Raw genomic sequence first — 23,950 nt, forward strand, 5'->3', positions numbered from 1 at the left:
TTCAAAATCAAATGTTAATAATTATAGGGTTTCAACCACTGATCTATATAAATGACTGGATTGCGCATAGAACGCTTGACGTAACTGCGTGAGGTTAAGCCTTTCAAAATCATGATCAAAATGTACCCCCTTTACAGCATATCAGTTACACAAGGTTAATTTTTATGATATGTGTACGTTAATTATTTGTTAATTCTGGTGTTATTTGCAATGTTTATGTTCTAATCGGGCAGGATAATGGATTTATAAAAAAAACGTTAATGTGAGTGTGTCTGTTGCATTTGTTAATGACACGGGTATAAATAAAGTTTTGTTTGACATTCAGCTACACTGTGACGGTCAGCGTTATTTATCTAAATTAGTTTAGGTAACTTGTAAGTTTAGATAACATAATTACAAAACTAGCAAATTATTGCATGCACATACGGTACAAAGCATGATTATTTATTTAGATTTCAGAATGAGCACGTTTATTGTCATTAATACTAAATATGCTGCGGTCTGTCTGCTGATCTGATACTGTAATGAAGATGAATGTATAATAACTGATTAAAACGCAAAATGTACAACTTTCAGTGGTAACACTTTACAATAATGGTACATGAATAATCATGTACTAATACATAAATTAATAATCCCTTTACTATAAACTAATGATGAGTTAAGCTATGTACTAATCAATAACTAACCATAACTATGTCATGAGTCATATGAATTCATGCATGAATTACAGCCACCTTAACTACACATTAATACATGTTTGTTAGTTAATGCATTAATTAACACTTTGCGTAACCCAAATCAAACATGCTCTCTAGAAGACCGTAAATAACTTGTTTATGCAAAATGTTTAGGTTTGTAATGTAAAACTGTTTACATTTGCTCCTGCAGCTGAGCTACAAACTTATAATTGAATGGCACTGGATTTCTTTCAATATTTACAGTTAACCTTAATCATTAAAAGTACAATTATGCATTCATAATTAAAATGAGTTATTCCACTGCTGCCATTAAGAGTGATGGAAGCTATTTTTTATCAATTTAAATCAGTGTTAGCCTACAGATAATGATTATTGTGTGAACTGGCTTGTCTTATTATCAAAATGCACGTACAGTATCTGGTCTTGTGTTCTTGTTCTTCTTTTAAGCCATTATTGCCCCTTCCAAATGCCTGCACAATTTTCTCCTCTGCTCCTCTCCTTTACAAACCACCAAAAATTAGGATTTAGATGAGCCGAATATGTATAGAATGTGTACTTGATAACTTTTTAACAATGTACCCCTCCAAGAAATGTCATTACCTACACAATAATACAGTAACAAATCATTAATTTATGTTAGTTTATTATAAGTTAATGATGAGTTATTAATGATGTGCCCCTTAAAGTAAAGTCATGACCTAATCATACTTAACAAATCATCAATTCATGTTAGTTTATTATAAGTTAATGATGAGTTATTAATGATGTGCCCCTAAAGTTAAGTCATGACCTAATCATACTTAGCAAATCATTAATTTATGTTAGTTTATAAGTAGTCTGTTTCTCAGTTTGCTGCGGCGGAGGGAGAAAGTTTTTGATGGTGGGTCTCTAAAAATAGGCGTGCCAGATTGACAGTTCGTTTTTTTAACTTAATTGGGAGAATAAAATGACTCTGTTCTGTCAATTCAAGTTCAAATGACGTTATTCAATCTAACCGTATTAGAATGGCTGAAACAGAAGGCTACATCCTCCGGAGGTCGGATATAAAGGCTGTATACGTCATTAAGCCTGGTTAATTTCATGAGCATTACATTCGCAAGGCCTAAGCATATTACAACAATTTACGATTAACTATTTAAGCATTTATTTAGCTAAACCGCCCGTGGCTTACCTACTGGTTCTGAAACATAGGACCCAGAAGCAAAAAATTCAACACTGCTTTATTGAAAATCAACTTAAACAGTCCAGTCGGGCCGTCGAGTCCCGATCTACCAACAGCGAGATAACATCAGTGTTAAATAAAGTTAAATAAGTTCATAATACATAACTTAAACGAGGCTTTCTTTACCACAGTGATCCACGCGCTCTTACTCCACATGCATCTGCTACCGAGTGCACCCTAATTTGCGCGCTTTGTTCAAACCCGCCCCTTCCGCTCTAGATAACAGCAGCGATTTGTGGATGGAAAGCAAGACATTAACGTAATAAACCATATAATGTCAAAAAAGCATTATAGGAGAAATTCAAAATTGTTTATATTCCCAATGGTTGGAGAGTTACGGTCGAATCAAAGCGCTTTCCATGGATATGATTGGTTGGGCAAGCTGTCAATCTACCCGTAGATCCGCCACTGGCTGAACGCTGATCCTGATGCAATGAGAATAATGAAATAAATATTGTTTAAAATAACATTAAGATAATATCGCAGAGGTTCTCATTTTAATGGGTTAATAAACTGGTATGATTTGGCGGTTTGATGGTCTCTATATGAACACTATACATTTGCCATTGTGACTTTGGTTAACGCGTTTGTCATTTCTGAGGACTGGTCAGAGTGATTTTAACAGGAATATTTTGACAGCGCAAAAAGCAGCAGACTACGGAGTCGCAACGAGCGCGCCGCCTGTTAGGCTTTAAAGCAGGGGTCTTTAACCTTTTGTGAGCAAGGGCTACCACAATGGAGTTATCTGGAGGGCTACTTTTTGATATTGTCTACTTAAAACCTTTTTGTTTTACTTGTTAATTTTATTTTATTTTATTTTATTTTATTTTACTTATTGATGTTTTAGTATTGTTTAAAAATAAACCAGGTCAAATACAAAAAATCTGTAATGAATAAATATTACAATTGAGACAATTAATAGAATATGCTTTGGTGGGGCACCTCACAGACGTTGTTGGAGACGGCTGCTCTAAAGTTTACATTCACCTTTCTTTTGATTTTACATCAACATTGACAAGCACCTAAGCAAAAAAGGGAACAATTATTTTACATAATAAAATACTTTAACAACCTTCTATCTTGGTATTGTGAGCATATGCATTTTAAAAATATGTTGTGCATATAAAATTATTAGTTTAACATTTTATGCATCTTTATTTGACCTCAAAGCATCAGACCCCAGGTTGAGAACCATTGTTCTAAAGCATGTTTGATTTTGGTTACCCAAAGTGTTAATTAATGCATTAACTAACAAACATGTATTAATGTGTAGTTAAGGAGGCGGTTATTCATGCATGAATTTATATGACTCATGACATAGTTATGGTTAGTTACTGATTAGTAAATAGCTTAACTCATCATTAGTTCATAGTAAAGTGATTATTAATTTATGTATTAGTACATGATTATTCATGTACCATTATTGTAAAGTGTTACCCTTTCAGTAAATAACTATTTACATGCTTTGGACGTTTGTGTTGTAATAATGTACAGGGTAACTTCACATATAAAAACGGAGACGAGTAAAGTGATGTTTTATCATTAAAATCTGATAACGTCCATTGATTTAATAGAACGTTTGGGTATACCAACATGGCGGCGCGGTGGCTTCACAAGTGTGACGTCATGGGCAATCCAGTCATTTATATAGATCAGTGGTTTCAACTTGTTGCAGCTTTACAAAAATGTAGAATTTGTAGGAGCATGGACAACTGAGTAACAAAGTCATATTATGCAGATGGGTGCTCATGGTAGCCTCCAAATAAATACATGGACAGGCTGCTAAAGAGGGTCAGGATGATGGAGATGCAAGAGCCAAAGACAGCATGGACCAAACACCAGGCCAGAATTCTGCATGAGTCAGGTAAGCAGAATCAGTTACACTGTATAAAATCGTTAATTAATAGACAGTACAATTAATAACACATTATTTTTCATAGCTGTAAAAAACAAAAGAATGAAACAGTACCTGCATTTTAGTTTCCAGCCTTTTTCACAAAGTTGCCGACAACTGGAAGAATGTCCCAAATTGCTGAAAAAAGAAATTCAGTAAGTCCTTATAAAAGAGACAGTTTAAAAGGTAAAACGGCTTCATTTAACTTAAAAAATACCCCTAAATCCTTAAAGAACACGCCCACATTTTGGGAATTTAGCTTATTCACCGTATCCCCCAGAGTTAGATAAGTCCATACATACCTTTCTCATCCCTGTGCCTGCTGTAACTCTGTCTGATGCAGCCCCCGCTAGCTTAGCTTAGCACAAAGACTGGAAGTGAATGGCTCCATCTAGCATACGGCTTCCAAACATGACAAAATAACGCAAACATTTTCCTATTATGTGTTGCGATTTGTATAGTCAAATTCACTACCAGTCTTTTGTTCTAAGCTAAGCTAGCGGGGGCTGCGTCAGACAGAGTTACAGCATGCACGGATATGAGAATGGTATGTATGGACTTATCTAACTCTGGGGGATACTGTGAATAAGCTAAATTCCCAAAATGTGGGCGTGTGCCTTTAAAAATCAGCACCCCTAGTTAATTTGGATGCTAAAACCTAAGGCAGGTCCAAGCCTAGGATTTAGTGTGTTTATTTGTAAATGTAAAAAATGCAGCTAACCAATCCCAGCTCCAGAGGGCAGGTTAAAGAGTATTTTTTATATGAGACAGAAAACAGCAACACATTTTTAATGGCATTTAAAGACAACATACCACTTCATAAAACTACATTTTCTGTTTAATCCATAGATTGAGTAATTTTCACTCTAGAGACCCTGGGGTGACCACCAAGGACGAATGAAAAGTAAGTGACCTACAAAACAAAAAACATTAATATTTTACGACTGTTTCAAGATAAGTACTCTGCATATCTATAGCAATATGCAGATTCTTGAGTAAGAATTTCTCTCAGACAATATAGACTCAGATGGCTTCATGGTTGACCATATTTGTAGTTTAACAATTTCTATCATGTTAAAGTTCTCACACAAAAAATTGCTAGTCTAAGAATTCTACAAGAAACCTTGTTCCCCACAAAGGCTTGATGGGTTGTGCAACTTACCTGCTTCCCTTTACAGCTCCAGTGAGTGTCTCTAAGGTAGATCCTAATGCAGATGGATGGAATGTTGATCCACCTAACATGCAAGGTAAAAGAGCATTTGATAGCATAGTGGATAAACAAATAGCTTTTTTCATTTTCACAGCATTTTCAAAAACAACATAACACTTGCTATTACATTGTTATATATTACATGACAATGTCTAACTCTGATCCATACAAAACAGATTTTCTGTACCGAGAACTTTGGATGACCATCAAGACAGTAAGTTTTCAAAAATCTGACCTCAATTTTAGTAACCATTTAAGGATTGTTTTTCTTTTAGTTGATTTAAATAATACCCTAAAGTCTTCCGTTCATTTTCGGAAACACTGTTTAAGATATTTTAGATGTAGTCCGAGAGCTTGCTGACCCTCCATTAAAAATGTATGTACGATATACTGTTCATGTCCAGTTAGGTAATAAAAACATCATCAAAGTAGTTCATGGGACATCAGTGGGTCAGTTAGAATTTGTTAAAGCATCAAAAATACATTTAGGTCCAAAAATAACGACTTAATTCGGCATTGTCTTCTCTTTCAGGTCTGTTGTGAACCGTGTGCATGACACTGCTGCCGTACGACGCTGCTGGCGTGTTATCTGGTGCACCCAAGCTTTTTTTCGTTTACAGTCTGAGGGAGACGCTGTAAACAAAATCTTCGCAAACAATCTTCGCAAACAAAATCTTCGCAAACATTTCTGAGGATAACACGTCAGCAGCGCCAATGTGCACGCGCATTCGCAACAGACCCGGAAGAGAAGACAATGCTGAATAAATAGTTATTTTTGGACCAAAATGTATTAATGATGCTTCAACAAATTCTAACTGACCCACTGATGTCACATGAACTACTTTGATGATGTTTTAATTAACTTTCTGGAAATGAGACAGTATACAGCACATACATTTTTTGGAGGGTCAGAAAGCTCTCGGACTGGATCTGAAACATCTTACCCTGTGTTCCGAGGTTGAACGGAGGTCTTACAGGTTTGGAACAACATGAGGGTGAGTCATTAATTACATTATTTTCATTTTTGCGTGAACTATCCCTTTAAATGGAAAACACCACCGCTTTCCAGAATGTTGCTATGTTTTTGCCTTGGACGAATTGATACATACCCATCTTTTTTCGGTGCGTGCGCTTGGTCTTTGTGCAGCGTGTTGTGGGTGTGTTGGCGTTTGGCCTGGCCCCATTCATTCCTTAGGATCCAAACAGGGATGAATTTAGAAGCCACCCAACCCTTTCATGTTTTCCCTATTTAAAGACTGTTACATGAGTAGTTACACGAGTAAGTATGGGGGCACAAAATAAAACGTGGCAATTTTTTAAGCGGTTAAAAATGAGAACTATATTGTATGGCAAAAGAGCACTAAGTTTGCAGCACTTCAACCTCGGCGCGCAGTGGCATCGTCACTCCTGATTACTCCACCTCTCACTCAAACTCAAAGGAGGGGGAGTGGTCGGGAGTGGTGATGTTGCTGCGCTCTGAGGAATGAATGGGGCTGGGCTAAACGCTAACACATTCACGACGCGCTGTACAAATATTAAGTGCATGCATTGATAAAAGATAGGGATGTATTAATTTATCTAAGTTGAGGTGGGAACATAGTAGGATATTGAAAAGCTGTGGTGTTTTCCTTTAAAAGCAGCACCCCTATTTATTTTGGGTGCTAAAAATATTTGCCACAGACAGTTTAAGGCCTTATGCTGCATTCACACCGCCAACAACCTAGTCACTGTGTGTCAGCCATTTCTTTTAATGAGTTTATCAGAAGGCGTTCCCAATTCTGGTTGTCCTAGTAAAAACTACAAATAAATGAGTAACAATCCTCTCAGTAAATGACTAAAGAGTGATGACACGAACTTCACTGCTTCACTCTCATTGGTAGTTGCTCCCAAAAGTCCTTCATCAAGTTAAACTTTCCTCAACGTTGTGGCATAGCTGGACATGCCCACTTCCTGTTGATGATGGTCACAGTTGCTCATGTTGCTGAATGGGGCAAAGCTTCCATTGGAATGAATGAGATTGTGTTGCTAGTCGCTGGCGGTGTACAAGCAGCATTAGTCTGTGTCTTTAAAAATATATCAAATGCAAATTACCTGATCTAACATTCCCAGCTACAGAGGGCATCCTTTATTTAGTCCCTAATGCAGATGGTTGGAGTGTTGATCCACCTAACATGAGGGGTAAAAGAGCGTGTGTTAGCATAATGAGAAAGAAAACAGAAACACATTATTAGTGGCATTTAAAGACATAACTTAACACTTGTTTATACTACATTTTCTGTTCAATCCATAGAGCACTCGTTTTGAGTCCTGAGACCCTGGGGTGACCACCGTGAACAAATACAGAGTAAGTTACCTAAAAAAACAATAATAATATTTATTTATAAAAAGTTCTTATAAAAAGCATCATCATTTACTCAGATGAAGTGTTACCTTACCAACATGTTCAAGGAAGGTGCAGGTCTGATGATCCATCCAACATAAAAAAAAACAGTAAATTTATACTTAGTTACATCTGTTGTAAAACAGACAAATGCAGTTATAAGAATTTTACCTAAACTACACACCTATTTGATTCTTAAGTTTAAATAAATCAAAATAATGCATTTAATAGTAAAAGCATTTTAAAGGCTACACTCCTAATTCATTTATCTTTGCTATTGCAGCTGCAAAAAGGCAGTTTTGACGGTTCTAGGATGAATGCAAATAAAGACTGACCACCTGACTTCAGCGTTCCAGTCTCTTGTGGGAAGCAGGTGTTTGTTACCCCAAATACGGATGAAGAGTGACGAAGAGGATGATGACTTTTTTCTCAAACATCATCTGAAGATCTTGACAGGCTGGAGACAAAATTAACAGACTGAGGGTTTATACAAAGAATCTTACTCAGCCAATATTAAAGATAAGATATTTTTACAAAATGTTCTTTTCATTGTTTAGGATGATTTTATGTAGAAAACAATACATCACAAAAAAGACTTTAGCTGGGTTTTCACAGGCAGGGCCTTACACACACACTAACCACAATTATAAACGCAACACTAAAACAGATTTAGACAGATTTGTGAATAATATTTGAGAGAAATAGGCCTTTTGGGGACATAGAATATTTAAGTTCAGCTCATGAAATGAAAAAATGGGGGCAAATTTTTTTTAACAAGTGCAATACAAATATCAACCATAATACTGATCGTTTAAAAAAAAGTGAGCCACTATATCTTTCTAGAATCTTACACAAGACTCAGTTACATGAACGATCAAAATAAATTAACGTCAGACAGGTGGGCGAAATATCAATATTAAAGCATGAATAACTGTTATCAACCCAATTTCAAGGTATTATTTAAATGATCCCACACAAAACAGTTTATTATTTAAATGCATTATTACTACATACCTTAAGCAAATGTTCCACGCCTTTCTTCTTCTTGGCATTGCGAGGTCAAGCGGATGTTGTTATGACGAATCACGACCTTGACGTAAAGACGCACATCCGTAATTTATTTAACAATGATAACACTTTCGGGTAATTTTATCTTCTAGATCCTAATTAAAGCTATAAAGAAAGAGCAGCCTATCACGATTATTTCCTGGTTATTTTTTGAAACGTTTTATTTTAGAATGGAGATTAATAAAGCAGACGCGGAAAGGTTTTGATTATTTTAAATATGTCATGTTTATATTTTGTTTTTTACGCATACTGTCATGTAAAAAATATATTTAAAGATAAATGAATGAAAGTTTTCATTGTTTAATTTGAATAAATGTGTTTTATAAAATCAACAACTGCCTGTTTTAAGATCAATTGAAAATGCTGTTTTAATTACTTAATATCGATGACACAGCTTGCATGTGTAGATGTGTGTAGAAATAATTTGCTGTAGTTTAGGGCAATTCAATTTGTCAATGAGGGATCTTGTAATCTTACAAACATCTGGGAAAGAGCGGCTTACCGTCTTTCTAAGCTCTTCTAAAGATCTGGGAAAGAGCGGCTCCGCATCTTTTAAAGCTCTTCTTAAGATCTGGGAAAGAGCGGCTCCGCATCTTTTAAAGCTCTTCTAAAGATCTGTGTAAGAGCGGCTTGCCGTTCTAACATCTTGTAAAGATCTGGGAAACGGCGGCTCGCCATCGTTCTAAATAACATACATCTTGTAAAGATCTGCTGGGTGTCTTGCAAACAGCTGGGTCGGACGTCTCGGCGACGCCTTCCAGATGAGCAAACGCCTAAAAAATACGTCTTCCAGACGAAAAACAAGACATCGCGCAGACATCTCCGCGACGTACGTGTGCTATCTGGGTATTAACTCTTACCACATTCAAAAAATGTGTGAAATGGTTGTAAAGAGAAAATATATTTCTTGCTGTCTTTGAACTTTACTCTGACAACATTGTTGGTTTGAATCCTGAAAGAAACCAAAAACACAAAGTTAAACATAATACCTTACATTCCTAACATTAATGCACACATCAATCTGGCTAACGTTAACTTAACTCTTTACCGAGTCACGTACATGTGGTGCATTACTCCAGACGCTTGTAAATTAAACTTCACTTTACTTTGACAACGCTGTTGGTTTGCATTCTGAAGCAACCAGAAACACAAAGTTAAACATCATACTTTAAGTTTCAAGAGAAACAGCTCACGTTATCGTCCAAAAGGGATAATGCAAACCAAACTGACTAACGCGAACTTAACTCTTTATCGAGTCAAATACATGAGGTAAAACTCAAAACGCCCGCCAAAATGTTAAGTTACAAACATTTCATAGGCAGTAAGCAAGTCTCACCCGTGTCAGTTAACATTCGTAATCAGTATGTTAGTTGTGTGCTTTCCAGATAATTTTTATGCCTGTAATTAACTTATATAACCTGTAACAGTTAAATAATGGACTAATTTAGTTTTCACGTGAGAAAGTGTTCTCTGTAATATTAAAAAACGTGGCAAAATGTCTAAGATCAAAACAGAGGCGAATATTCTGGAAAATTAATACTAAGATTTAAAAAATTCACTTACTTCACCATCCAGCAGAAAAGCAGCTTGTCTTCTTAACCAGCAGTGATCGATATGGCCGTTACCAAAGGGAGTCACGGTAAGTGAAGCCAATATTTTATCGCCCTCTGGTGGCTGGGTGCCGTGTAGGTCATAAAGCCCGCAAACTCTATGTAAGCAAATGCTACGTGAACCAAACTTAAAAATCTAATTGCAGATATTTCCCCCAAAGATGGTTTCAGTTACTTTAGTTTTTTTTAGGGCTGTGAAAATAACGCATTAATTCGATTAATTAATCTGAGAAAAAATAACGCGTTAAAAAAAATAACGCAGATTAATCCATTCCGTATTGACCTTTGAACCTGGATACATTCTAGCCACCATTTGACTGTAAAATAAAGGAGGTAGACGAGAATGCGCTGGCGGTGACTGGATCATTGACTGGAACATTTACTTATAAAAAAACGGCCTGATGGAAGTGATGATAAAAATAAAGTATGCAACTCCTGCAGCACAGAATTTGTATATCATAGAGTTCGTCCACATCATACAAAGCACATGGATTAAAGTTCTCCGTCATTACACGGAATTGCAAAATTATTAAATTCACTTTTCATAAAGACGACGTGTATTCAGCTTTTTAAGTGGGATGTGATCAAAGCCTGGAGTGGGCAAAATCACGTTCCTCTCTCCACTGTAAGTGTTCTGTATTCACTATGCACTGGATCCACTCCGGGTTTTCTGGCTGTAGCGCGTAATTTGAGGTAAAACTTTATTTCAGCTAGCATGGAAATACTTATAATGCAGGAAGGCTCCGATGTTTTGGAGATCGATAAAAGTGTAAGAGACCAATGGAGATTGACTTGGCTTAAAGGAATGATGAAGATTGGGATCAGAAAACCAAACAGGCAATTAACGTGTGTCTTTGCACAGTATAGGTGTCCTGTATTTTGTGGGTAAACGATTTCTCTCGTACGTGATTACTCGCGTCCCGTTTTTGACTGCTACGTTGATCTAACCAGTGGCTGATTAAACGTGTTTGTTAAACTAGTGAGTACACTTTATGTGGCGCCACAAGAACCAAGAAGCAGATGACATCCAAATCCCGTGAGAGCAGTTCGAGAAATCATAACAGAAGACTGCTTCCTAAATGCTCTCGCGGTACTTTGATGTCATCCACCTGTCGGGTTCTTTATTTAAGGTTTATGTTCAATTGCACAAAAAAGCCCTGCAATTGATATTGCACTGTTAAACTTTTGGTAAATAATCTTCCTGAAGCACTTTATTTCCTTAGCATATTACTTTAGGTCATTTTTGTTGATTGTTATGGCCATTATTTGAACAGTGAAAATACTGTTATAATAAAAGAGTTTTTGAGCTTTGATGTCACTAATGCTGATTATTCACTGATTTATTTAAAAATAAATATTTAATACTTTCACAGCAAAAATTATGTAGGCGATTAATTTAGATTAATTAATCAAAGAGTATGTAATTAATTAGATTAAAAATTTTAATCGATTCACAGCCCTAGTTTTTTTATTATGTTTATGTACTTTTAGGTGTTCGTTTTTCTAATTAGTTTGATTCAAATTAGTTAAATGATATTTTTTGAGATGTTGTTTATTTATTTTCACAATAGAAATATATGCAGGCGTGTCATTAATCTTTATTGTTAGTCTTTTAACATTATATACAGCAATGGCAGATAAACGGAAATTAGGAGGGAAACATTTAACTCTGTTACAGTTACTCTGTAATTTTGCTCCCACTCTACTAACACATTTTACTTTGTTTACTCAAAACGGAGCAAAAACAACTCTTTTGGAGGAAAAAAATATTAACTCTGGAAAAAATACTCCGCCACTTTTCCTGTGCATGCTAAATCATCCATATGCTTTATTTTAAAACTAACATTACCATCTGAACGTATAGCTTTTTTAAATGTATGGGGAGCGTTTATGCTTGGAGGTGTAAAACAAGTGGCACCTTGGAGGTTTTGGGAAAAAACAATTTAAATTTGGTTTTGCATTTTAAGATAGGAACAGACCGCGTGTTTACGTCTTAAACGTGAGAGCACCCGTGAATTGTTTTTAAAGCGCAGCACAAATGCGAGGATGCCTGAAAGAAAACCTGCAATGGATGCCCCACCTCGACGAGCGCCAATCACGTCAGTCTAGCTCCTGTTTATAAAGAAAAACAACATTCAAAAGCGGAATAAAAAACACTGTGTGAATCCTCCTTAGCCTTATCCTGGAGTTAATTTACCCTCCGCCTATGACTGTGCTAAAATTATGTTTTTAGCTGTCAAAATCCTAAATATTTTCTGGAGGAGAATTCATCAGGGGCCCGTTTCAGAAAGGTGGTTAAGTGAAAACTCTGAGTTTGTTAACACTGAAATAAGGGAAACTCTGAGTTTTCCGTTTCAAAAAGGGAGGTAGGTTAAACCTGAGACAGCGGGGGAAGTCAAGCCTGTTTCAGAAGGAGAGGTAACTTATACTCAGAGTCTGTTTCCGGAGTAACATACTCTCTGAACCTAACCTGGTCGGGAGCAGGTTTTATCCTGTAAACTCTGAGTTTCTTGTGGTCTCCTCCCCATTTTTAAAGGAGTAGCGGTGTTTAATCTTGTAAGTTGCTTTAGAACATTCATTCATTGTGCACATTTTTATCATGTACATTGTAAAAAATTTTTTTAGCTGTCTTTAAGTTATAATTAAATTGCCAGTGCAAACCATTTTAACTTACGACTTTATATTTTTATATATTACACTAAACTTTCAACTAAAAAAATTAAAACCGTAAATTGAAATGACTTGTAAAGCTAATATGATATACTTAGGTGCATAGATCGTCTTAGTGACTAAAATGTCATGTACTTTTATAGAGAATCTTGTAGATGATGATGTTGCATTCATTTGTAGAAAGTTACATTTATGTCCCGAGAGGATTTTGAGACCCCGAGTGTTTTTTGTCATATCCGCTTACATTTTGTGTGCGAATTATTATTTTTTGCAGTCATTTTAGATATATAAATATCATTATATGACTAATATCAGTCTTTGTGGTGCTCTTACATTTATACAGTTGCCTTGACATTTCTTACGTATCTACTCGTCATTATCGCTGGTCTAGTGGGTAGTGCTGTGTGCAGAAGTTAGGGCAGACGTACTGTCGGCGATCGGAGTTCGAGTCCCGGCTCGGTGAGTTTTTGTTTTATTCATGACAAACATTTGTAAAGTTCGTAGCCTTATATGACAAAGTATTATGCTTAATTTAATTTTAGCTGAGCTGCTGTCATCTTTTTGTCCATGGGATTGCATGTGTATGTAAATTAATATAATAACGTTCAGTCCTCAGTTTATTTACTTCGGATATTTTAACTGTGATGAAAAATTAAATGTAGGCTACGCATTTACTAGAGTAGCAATTTACAAAAACAACTCTTTTCTTTAAAATATATAAACTCGTAGTTGTTGTACACTTGCAGTAACACTTTCAGTTTTAGTAGTAAAAATGATTAAGACCTCTTTGTCACGTGCTGTTGCCATGGTAAATCGTAATATCTGAGCTCCATTGATGATGGCTTTTCATTGTGGCTGTGCACGCGCTTAACTCAGAGTCAACCTACTCAGAGTCGATTTAAATAACACAGATAAGCTTTTCTTTGGCCGAAAACTCAGATTTTACTAACTCGGAGTGAATCAACAAACAGTTCAAGTTTAAACTCCTAGTTGGTTGAACCTCCATATTGAAACGGGCCCCAGAAATAAAATCATTATTTTGTTATGCAGTACCCCTGGACAAAAATAGGTTCCAGTGGGCCTGGCAGCAGGTAAGATTAATGAAGTTTATTGAATGAAGTGAACATAGTCAATGGTGAGTAATAGAAACAGTTGAGCAGAATGGCACTTAGCTGGAGAGTAACTGAGTCTTTGTTTGCAGCTGATGGAGGATGATATGACGAAGAGGACATAGACGAGACCAGACAGTGAATGAATGGGGAAGTGCAGTATATAAAGGGAGTGAGATAATGGGGCACAAGTAAAGAGGATTAATGTATTGTAAGGGGTTATTTTGTACTTACATTAGTTAGTTTTAAATGTTTACAAAATGTTATTTGGTCAATAAATAAAGCAATTTATGCAATCCTGTGTCTGACTATTTTTTTTTATTTAACCCTCTTTGAATAAGTAATATGTAATTTTTCTTAATGGCTAATCATTATTAATAATTTAGTAGATCTGTTGCTTACTACCAATAGAGTTAATGTTACTCAATTTTTATAAGTAATTAGTTATGAGAAATATTAGGTAGACCTTACCTAATCTTTTTGTTTTTCATAGTTGTTAAATTTAGGTACTCTCTACTCAAATTAGGATACAATCTACTCAAACAAAGTGAGTGGAAATTGTTACAATTTTATTGAGTAAATTCTATAGTTTGTTTTTTACAGTTTCAAAAATTGTTATGCATGCTGATTTAGTCACTTACAGTATGGCAGGGAGTAAAGGAGTGAAGTATTTTTACTCACTACTTAAGTATCGGTACCTAATCACATTTTGATTTATAATATTGTACCACTACATTTAATAATTTTTACCTTTGATACTCAAGTAGGCCTCTCCTACATTAAAAATTAAATACTTTCTTGTTAATTCAAGCTTTAAAAACTTCCATGATTTTACATTTCCTTTGGTGTGTAAGTGTGTATTAGTACATGTTAACGATATGCAAAAGGTACAAACCCCAAAGTAAACAATAACTCAAGTTATCGTTTCCAAAGTAAATCTTTTTTCTTGGACTACAACAAACACACAGATTGTAGGCAACAGTTTACTTCCTGGGATATAGTCAAGGCCAACATTATCATAATTCCTCCCGCTTGGACTCACAGCCTGTAAGTTTACTCCTGTCAGCATTGCATTGTGAGCAAATCTTTCAAACATGGTAAGAAGCGTCGCATTTCCGGCTGACGTCAGAGGTATTCAGGCCAATCACAACGTACAGATTAGCTAGCCAATCAGGGACACAGCGTTTTTCAGATCAATGAGTTTTGTTCAAAATCAAAGGTTTTAAGGAAGACGGGGATATCTGGAGCTACAATAATGTACACTATGTGGTAAATAATGTGTTTTTTGAACCATAAACCACGCGAACACATTGTATTACACCAAATACAATGACATTGGTTTTTAGCAATGAAATAGGTGCTCTTTAATTACTTTTACTTCAGTAAAACTAATTAAGTACTAGATTTTTATTATAATTAAGTGTTCCACTAAATTTAATATAAAATGTAGTGTAGTGAGAAGTACGCTATTATGCTTTATAATGTACTGAAGTTAAAGAAAAACATTCAAAATGTACTTGATTTGGGTTTTATCAAATACGTTTAATATTTCTGTCTCCTTCTTTATTTTAGGGACCAGCCAAGGAGAAAGTTTTAAAATGGAAATGTCCCAAGTTGGATTCAGTGCACACCAGACCAATAAGAAGGTGCCAATAACTGACCAATCTAGTATTGTATCAACAAAATCATTCACAATATCCAACAAATTCCTTTAATGAATTCAAATGTGCATACACTTGAATTCAAATGAATGAATGTCATACATTACAGGATGTGATCATGCTGGGTGCTGTTGGTGCGTATGGTTGGAGTGGAACCGTTGTTCATCAGAATGGTCAGAAATCACAGATTTTTGCAGAAAATGGTTTTGAGAAAATCCTGGACGATAGAAACCACAGTTCATTACTCGGTGAGCCAACATTGAGGCAGAGGTGAACTTAAATTTGGATTGTTAAAAGTTAGTTTTATCATCAAGGTCATACATCTTTATAGTCCCATCAGCATATTTACATTTAAAAGCTTTGATCGAAAGCAATTTATTTGTTAATTTAAGGATCCGATCAAAACCATGTTTTTTAACACCTTGCTTTACCAGCTGAGCCATAGGAACACTGCTACCTTTCCAAAACCTGCACAGAAAAAATGAGCTGCTTATGTTATCTCTTTTGGATTTATTTTCAGGATACTCTGTCAGCACTTTGACTGACGGCTCTTCAGAGTTTTATGTGGCTGGTGCTCCGCGTGCCGTTCATAAAGGACAAGTTGTAGTTTACACCATCGAAAAGAAACAACCCTTCATTGTAGACTCACAAAGAGGAGATCAGGTACTTGATTCCCTAAAAGATTACGGATCTCATCAAATCACAGTTTCTCTTTCAAAGCAAGAAGTTGGACTGCATATGTGTTGTTTATCAAAGCAAGTCCAACTTCTTGCTTTGAAAGAGAAACTGTGATTTGCACAGAAATAACACATAACCTTTCAGTTTGTGTCATAGCTGTCAAATATATGCTTCTTTCTGCTGCTCGCATTAGGTGATATTTAAGGGAGGGGTCTCATTCTAAGTAACATTTTATTGGACAAAAATGTTGACACGCCTATAAGTGCAGGATGAGTCATTAGTATTTTTGGTGTGTTTTTTGCACAAGAAAGACTGTAAACTTTATGGCCCAGTTTCACAGACAAGGCTTAGCTTAAGCCAGGACTTTGCCTTAGTTAAAGTCACTTTCATAAAAATCCAGGTGTGCATCTTAAGGCCAAAAGAATGAAACTGATGACATATTTTTAAATATGTTATAAATATTTTAAAAAATATGTCAGGGCAAGTTAGATCCAGTTAAGACACCTCAAACATTAATTTTAGTCTGGGACTAGCCTTAAGCCTTGTCTGTGAAACCAGGCATAAATGCGTAAAAAGCTAATTTTTAGTTCAGATTTAGTTAATTGACTTCTCTGATGTCATTAGACATTATGAGGACTGTAATGTGGTGTTTATGGTTTGTAGATCGGGTCTTATTTCGGCAGCGTCCTTTGTCCTGTTGATGTGGATGCTGATGGTGTGACTGATGTGCTGCTGGTTGGAGCTCCAATGTACATGAGTGAGAAGAAGTTTGAAACAGGGAGAGTTTATCTCTTCTCCGTTAATAAGGTGATATAGATACACTGTCCATACACTTATAACTAAATTACTTCATAAATAATCTAATTTCAGCACAAAGCATTTTACTGAAATGTATACCTCGTACTTCTTAGGGCACCTTAGGCAAACAGGGCACCTTAGAGGGTTCCTCCCCACTGGAGAACGCTAGGTTTGGAACGGCCATCACCTCAGTACGGGATCTTAACCTGGACGGCTTTAGTGATGTGGTGGTTGGAGCTCCACTGGAGGGCAAAGGCCAAGGTGCCATTTACATCTACTATGGAGATCGAAAAACCATCAGAAGGCAGAGCTCACAGGTAGAATTGACTTTTGCCTGCTATGGTGTTGGATAAACTGGTTCTGTTGGTATGGTGCTGGTTAAAGGAATAATTCAAACATATTTCTGTAAAACTTAAAAAAGAAAGAATGTCATGTCATAAAAGACACAACATGAGCGTGTGTGCAGTAAATGATAACAGAATTTTTTATGTTTGGGTGATGTTTATGTACCGAATGGAGGGGTTATGGAATAGTGTTGTTTAAAACAACCAATCATCATTTTGATAATGATAAGTTATTCATTAATAATTACAATTGTTAATATTGATATTTTCTCGAACACCCTGTTAAGGGAAATTATTGTTTATCACTATTCCAATTCAGGGAATTGTTGATTTAGCTCAAATGCAAATACATACAATTAATCGTCATTAACTATATATATTTTGTAGGATTTAGCAGAATGAATCGTAACAATTAATTGATTAATTCGTCCAGCGAATATATCCATAATTGTATATATCAATTCTGAGAAACGTTGAGCGTGAGGTAGCATTGATTGAAAGTTAAAGTGACTTTGAATTTAATCAGAACTCGGAGGCATCCATGGATAAGTATGTATGTTTATTTGACTACTCTACTGGGATTATATGAGACATAGACAATGGACAAACACATTTAACATTTATAATGAAAAGGGTGAAAGGCTAAAATAGAGAAAGAGTTAGTGAGAGAGAGAGGGAGAGTTGCATAAACCAACATTCACCTTACTTAACCGACTTAAACTCAGCTCTATTCTAAGATATAGAATAATTCTTGGATACTTTGCATGTCTGTGCAGTTGAAGGCGTTTAAAAGTCTTAGGTTTAGATGAAAGAAGATGGCTTTGCAGGTTCTTGAAGAATCTCAAGACAGAGTTCAGTTGCAGCATTTGCCTGCTGGATGAACAGACCGGAGTTGTCTGTTTGCGAACCGAGAGTCCAAGTCCATTTAAATGGTTATCCCGAAAGGTTTAGAAGTGAGTTGGTAGTTGATGGTTGAGAATCCATTTTTGGTCCCAAACTCAGGTGAGTTTGGCCTAAAACTCACAGAACAAAAGAAAGGCCATGTGTTGGGCCTTTATCTTCCTCCCTCCCCCTATTGGGGGGGGGGGGCTGGGAGAGCTTGTCTTGTAGAAAAGATGAGGCGATGATCACAGAAGAAGAGATAACTACGAGAGATAAAGTTTGTTGCCAATATTTATCCCTTGAGGAGGACATACTCATCCAAGTTTGAATCGGCCAATGGGAGCTGAGCAGGGGAGAGTTGTTTGTCCCCTTAACTGTAACTTTGCATCTTTTATTGCCTCCAGGTTCCTTTGCAAAATATCAGTCCTGATCATTGAATAAATAGAATTAATTGTTTTACCTTCATACCATATTTATCAATACATAAGAATACAACTTATTTAAAAAGCAGCGTATAAAAGAGGAACCAACATACATCACGCATGCATAAATGTATTTACTAACCCTAAGCCCTAAAAGGTCTCTGCAGGACCATTCACATCTTATCAGCTCTCTGTTGAGCTTCAAAAGGAGGTAGTAAAATGTCCCACTAAGATGGTTGGGGCTGACTATAGCCTCTTTGATGTAGAAATCCAGAAACTAGCCAGGGCATGGGGGTATACACATAATATCATATTAATCAGCTATTCTGCAATCCAAGTATCAGATATGATCTGGTTCTGACAATCCAACCAGATGCTACATTTATGAAGACTAGTAACAACCTGTAATGTACAAAATGCTTGAATAATTTTTTTGTTGTTGTTGTCTTTATGTTATTCAGAAAATACTTGGATCCAAGCTAGATCAAACGCTTCGACTCTTTGGACGTTCTTTGAATAGCCGTGAAGATATGAATGGTGATTCAATCCCTGATATTTCAGTTGGAGGATTTAATAAAGCTGTGCAGCTCTGGTGAGAGTCTTTATGTGTAGTTACAGATCTAGTATAATGTATGAATCTCTGAAATTGCAATGGTGATGCTGTATTTCTGATCTCAGGTCAAAGGGAGTGGCATCTGTCACCACAACGGCCTCCTTCAACCCGGACAAGATCAACATTTTGAAAAAACCCTGCCTGATTGGTGGAAGAAGGGTGTCCTGTTTTACTGCTAAAGTTTGTTTCAGGTCAACATTCAGACCTAAAACATTAGCAGGTGTAGGTAAGTCTGTCTTGTGTATAGTGATCACTACATCCCATTCTTAACTCAAAGCTGATGTCTTAAGGAAATTAGTAGTGTGTGTTCAGTTGTGGTATGAAGAGGTCAGGCAGAGGCTGTTTACACTTGGTATTAAGATGTGTTTTCATTGATCGAATCACAAGTGGACGAGAGAGACACATCAAGTTTACACCTGGTATTTAAATCCGTCTCTTTTGTCCACTTTCGACCGCTTCTGTCCTGAATACTGTGAGGGGGTGGTCTGTGAGATGGTGGGCGAGTCTCTCTGCTCTCAGTGAAACGCGAGTGGGAGTAATTATGGGTTTGTATGGACGCAAACTAATATTATGTCGGAGTACGGATTATGTTTGTGCTTTTCTTTGATTCTTGGTGGTGTGCTATAGTGAAAAGACCTGGAACTAAATGTAAATGTACTGTGGCTCTAAACTAAGACCACAATTCACTCATGACAACTCTCGGGATACATTTTACCATGCAAGTGGTCATGCATGTCAATGTTTAAGTTCTTGATGAAACGAGATCGGCGAAGGCTGCTGTGACTGTTGCAGAACAAGTATAAAGACTTGCAACTGCTAATACTAACATGCTGCAGTGAGCACGCAAGTAATGCTGCTGCAATGTAAGGCACAATCCCAATAACAGGTCTAGACAGGTGGAGATGGAGGCGGGTGATTGTTAACGCTCTGTAGGCATGTTTACAATACTATTTAAATGCATTGCCATTGGCTAAGGATTACATGATTAACACTGTTCAAACTGATCATCTCTAAAGTTTCATAACTATTAATGATTTTTTTATTTTTTTAATATTGTTACTTACTTCCAATCTTAAATACGTCTGTCCATATCCATAGATATAAAATACAACTTGACCCTGGATGCTGACCTAGAATCATCTAGAGCCATCTCAAGAGCTCAGTTTGAAAACTCAGAGCGTGGCATCCAGAGAGCAGTCAGTGTTTCTAATACAGAAACGTGTATAGATCATAAAGTCAATGTGCAGGTTAGCCTATCTATCTATCTATCTGACTGTCTTTTTGATTGCAGGGACCGCTTTCCTAAAATATATGTTCATATTTTTAATAAAGAAACTGTGTTAGTTGTGTAGTTATTGTGGCATTATAAAGATGGGTAATATTTACAAACTTACCTAATTGGCTACATATAGACTTTTCACAATTTTTGCTTGGTCTTTTTTTCTCTTTAAATTTTCTGTTGACCTATTTGAACCTTTTAAGGGACCCCAGTTTGAAAATATATATATAAATACAGTGGTATGAAAAAGTTTTGGCCCTTTCTTGTTTTGTAAATGTAAATATTAAAAAATTAAAAAATATGTATAAATGTTTTACTATTTCACACAGTTGTCTACATTTGTCCACAGGAGACTCCTGATTTTGTGAATGCAATCGCTGTGCGGTTAGACATCAGTCAACAGAATCCAGATATCGGCCCTGCCCTGGATGCATTCCACCCTAAAGCATGGGAGTTTTATGTAAGATTTTCCCAAAACATTATTTCATTTAATTTAAGGACTGTTTCCTGGACAGAGTTTATCCTAATCCCAGACTTAAATGTGTGTTTGAGCTGCTTTCAATTAAAAACACCATGCACAGACATTTCTTTACATATTTAGTGCCATTGTTTTGTCCAGGGGCGTTGCTAGACATAAAGCTCTACTGGGGGACAGGCCCCATATTTTTTCAGGCTTTTTTGAAAGGCTGCTGTGTGAAAATCTTATAAACAATTTTCTTTGCTTTACCCACTTTTCCTATACTGCAAAAAGCACTGGGATAGATAAACATTTAGCCTATTTAAAATATTTTAGTATCATCTTCTTATACTTAACATTAACATGTTTGGTGGCATAAATATTTAGAAATAATGGCAGCAGAGAAATCTTTTTTTCTCAAATTTGCATTTTACATTATACAATGATTACAATGATTAATAACTTTTTACAAGAAAATTTTTACAATAGCAATATTTCAAGAAACTAGTCATTTTATGACTGCTACTAAAATAATCTGTCATAGTTACTGCTAACTGTTTACGTAGTGTCCTAAAGCTAGTGAACTAAATATTAATTTCATATCTGAAAATACAGAACACATACATCACATACATGTGTTGATTTTCTCAGCAACAATTCATTTTTATAGACTTGACAGAAGGTTTCCTGAGATTTTTCCTCTAATGTTTGAGACCTGACAGGGTGAGGATGTAGTTTGTCTTACCTCCTTTAAACTCATCATCATCTCTCCTTTCTGCTTCCCTTTCCCTGCTTTGCACAAAACATTCATGTCTATATAGGCTACACGAGCCAATAGTGATTGAGTCAAAATAGGATTATCATTATTATATAGAAAAATACTTTAGTTTCGTCGTGTTTTAATAAGCGATTTCAATCGCGTGGCGCCACCTGGACTTTTGTATGCGTCTGTGCGTGCACGCACCAGTGCGACTGCTTCAGCACTTTTACAAGCATGACTAACATAACTGCATAAAAAACACACTGCATTGTAACAAACATATATACATTGCATATAGATCTTTGTAAATGAATACACTGGATAATTGCTAAAATTTAAACTTGAGATTTACACTGGGGCATGTGCCCAGGTAAAAGGGGTCTAGCGACGCCCCTGGTTTTGTCTCAAGATGCACACCATTGTTTTTTGTAAGGTTTGTTTGTAAAAACTACTTAAATGTCCTAATATAACTAAGGCTTATTCCTGGATTGATCTAAACCCTGTCCAGGAAACTGCCCCATAAAGTTTATAAACTTTGGTAAAATGTTTAATGTATAAATGTTTTTATATATTTACTCAGATCCCTTTTGTAAAAGACTGTAGCTCTGGTGAGAAATGTACTTGTGACTTGAAGCTGACTGTGAAAGCTGTTAATGTACCAAGGTAGTGTTTTTAAACACCGCATAAAGGAATATTTATCATCAATGTGCTTTTAATCCTGTGGAAACCATAGTTTTAGAAACCAAGTATTTTATTGACTACACTGTATAGTTTAACTTATAATATACAGGCAGCATACTTATATAGCATATTTATATAGTTATAGTATAGTTGATGACATCATTTTTGTTAACTTGCCCTTTTCGAGTTGAGGTCCAAAAAAAGAAAAGAAGACTTATTACTAGGGTTAGCTGTAATATGTTATTAAAGAATCATTACCCTAAAATTTTGACTAAGCCCAAAGTCTTGGTTGTCATTTATTTTCTTATCAGGTTTAAAAACCTGTTTATTGTGTTTTGTAGCTCATCCGCATTGTTAGTGAACTATGAAAATAGAAGACTCTCCTTTTTTGTGACCGTAATGAACAGAAAAGAAAATGCTTACAATACAAGAATATCAGCCAACTTCTCCTCTAACCTCTTCTATGCGTCCTTCACACCACCGGTAGGTGCATCACATATAATAAAACTTAATCTATAGTACATAACTTTACATTTGCACTGGTTTCTTTACAAAAAATTGTATTTGTGAATCATCTCCCTTGTGTCTGTAGAGTGACAACACCGAAGTAAAATGCACTTCAAAAGCAAATTCACTCGACTGCCAAGTTGGATACCCAGCTCTGACAACTGGCCAAACCGTAAGAGATATGTGCATGTGTATTTCCTGTATATGTAGGGAAGATTTTGAATTTCTTTTTAATGTTTATCCTTTTCTTAGGTATCATTTGAGATCAGCTTTGACTTTAACCTGAATCAGCTGCAGAAAAACGCCATTGTTGACTTTGAAGTCCAAAGGTAAACATAGAGTTCCCTTTCAGTCGGTCACTATGAAGTCAAGACGTGACCGACGTATTGGAAAATCGCTAGAGAGACCTATCTGCTTCAAGAAACTTACAAAGAGCCAATGAATGTTGACATGCATTATTTGCATCTGCCGCAAGTGTAAATGAGAGGCAGGTGCAATACATTTTCACTTCAAAAGCTTAGCAGCAAGCTGCTTTTTGAGAAGCTCCTGGGAACTTGTTGGCATTTTGGCACTTCACCGGAGGCTCTGCAGTTTTCTCCTTTTAAATCGAGTGCAATGCATTATCCCTTGTGTGCTTCATCTATCTCAGCACTAAAGGGTATTGTCCAAAAAGAGCTGCACGAGTTGATTTGCGTCTTTTTAAAGATGGCTTTTCTCTTGTGAACATGGGTGTGTGCGTCTTTTTCAAGACGTCATTTCACCTGTGTGTTTTGGATGCCATCAATATTTGGCACCTGGGGATGGTCCATTTATGTGGACCAACATTGTCTGTGTCAATTATGGTGGTCCACAACACCTTTTGGCTGTCTTTGTTCCATTATGTTCCGCTGCTGGCTTTCTGGACCTCTGGTGCTATAAGCAGGACAGAGCCAACCCATCCTCCCTCTCCTCTGTCACCAGTGGGCTTGCATGGGCGTCCAACGGGCCTATACAGCCCCCTCCTG

General features: G+C 36.3%; 2 protein-coding genes and 3 long non-coding RNA genes across 7 annotated transcripts in view; 3 read left to right on the forward strand and 2 right to left on the reverse strand.

The window, feature by feature from the left end:
* LOC129434317 (uncharacterized) overlaps positions 1–9,848 on the reverse strand; it is a 31,309-nt gene extending 21,461 nt beyond the window's left edge. Inside the window, exons 1-2 of the long non-coding RNA XR_012372536.1 lie at positions 9,524–9,848; positions 9,336–9,427 (exon numbers count right to left, since the gene is read on the reverse strand). This is a non-coding gene — a long non-coding RNA (uncharacterized lncRNA). The remainder of the gene's footprint in view (positions 1–9,335; positions 9,428–9,523) is intronic.
* itga1 (integrin, alpha 1) overlaps positions 1–23,950 on the forward strand; it is a 209,372-nt gene that overhangs the window by 151,946 nt on the left and 33,476 nt on the right. The window lies entirely within an intron of this gene.
* LOC129447472 (integrin alpha-2-like) overlaps positions 1–23,950 on the forward strand; it is a 113,042-nt gene that overhangs the window by 66,106 nt on the left and 22,986 nt on the right. Inside the window, exons 9-21 of the mRNA XM_073874660.1 lie at positions 15,437–15,510; positions 15,635–15,773; positions 16,046–16,188; positions 16,867–17,010; positions 17,115–17,318; positions 19,111–19,241; positions 19,328–19,488; positions 20,361–20,509; positions 20,891–21,001; positions 22,339–22,421; positions 22,781–22,922; positions 23,032–23,118; positions 23,199–23,275. Coding sequence (XP_073730761.1) covers positions 15,437–15,510; positions 15,635–15,773; positions 16,046–16,188; positions 16,867–17,010; positions 17,115–17,318; positions 19,111–19,241; positions 19,328–19,488; positions 20,361–20,509; positions 20,891–21,001; positions 22,339–22,421; positions 22,781–22,922; positions 23,032–23,118; positions 23,199–23,275 — 1,645 coding nt within the window. The remainder of the gene's footprint in view (positions 1–15,436; positions 15,511–15,634; positions 15,774–16,045; positions 16,189–16,866; positions 17,011–17,114; positions 17,319–19,110; positions 19,242–19,327; positions 19,489–20,360; positions 20,510–20,890; positions 21,002–22,338; positions 22,422–22,780; positions 22,923–23,031; positions 23,119–23,198; positions 23,276–23,950) is intronic.
* LOC129441739 (uncharacterized) lies at positions 3,116–8,529 on the reverse strand. 3 transcript variants are annotated; one of them, XR_012372534.1, is made up of 8 exons: positions 8,422–8,529; positions 7,746–7,864; positions 7,463–7,487; positions 7,119–7,380; positions 4,980–5,052; positions 4,631–4,730; positions 3,893–3,955; positions 3,116–3,774 (listed from the first exon to the last, which is right to left on the reverse strand). It is a non-coding gene; the product is annotated as an uncharacterized lncRNA (long non-coding RNA). The 3 variants fall into 3 exon arrangements; XR_012372533.1 differs by having other exon boundaries at positions 3,117–3,774; positions 7,743–7,864; XR_012372535.1 differs by lacking the exons at positions 3,116–3,774; positions 8,422–8,529 and adding an exon at positions 3,792–3,806 and having other exon boundaries at positions 7,743–7,853.
* Positions 3,671–8,002, forward strand: LOC129413597 (uncharacterized). The gene is made up of 7 exons (XR_012372537.1): positions 3,671–3,787; positions 3,904–3,972; positions 4,667–4,721; positions 4,996–5,064; positions 5,204–5,241; positions 7,318–7,371; positions 7,691–8,002. It is a non-coding gene; the product is annotated as an uncharacterized lncRNA (long non-coding RNA).

Source organism: Misgurnus anguillicaudatus, chromosome 12 (assembly GCF_027580225.2).
Source record: "Misgurnus anguillicaudatus chromosome 12, ASM2758022v2, whole genome shotgun sequence".
NCBI classification, from domain to species: domain Eukaryota; kingdom Metazoa; phylum Chordata; class Actinopteri; order Cypriniformes; family Cobitidae; genus Misgurnus; species Misgurnus anguillicaudatus.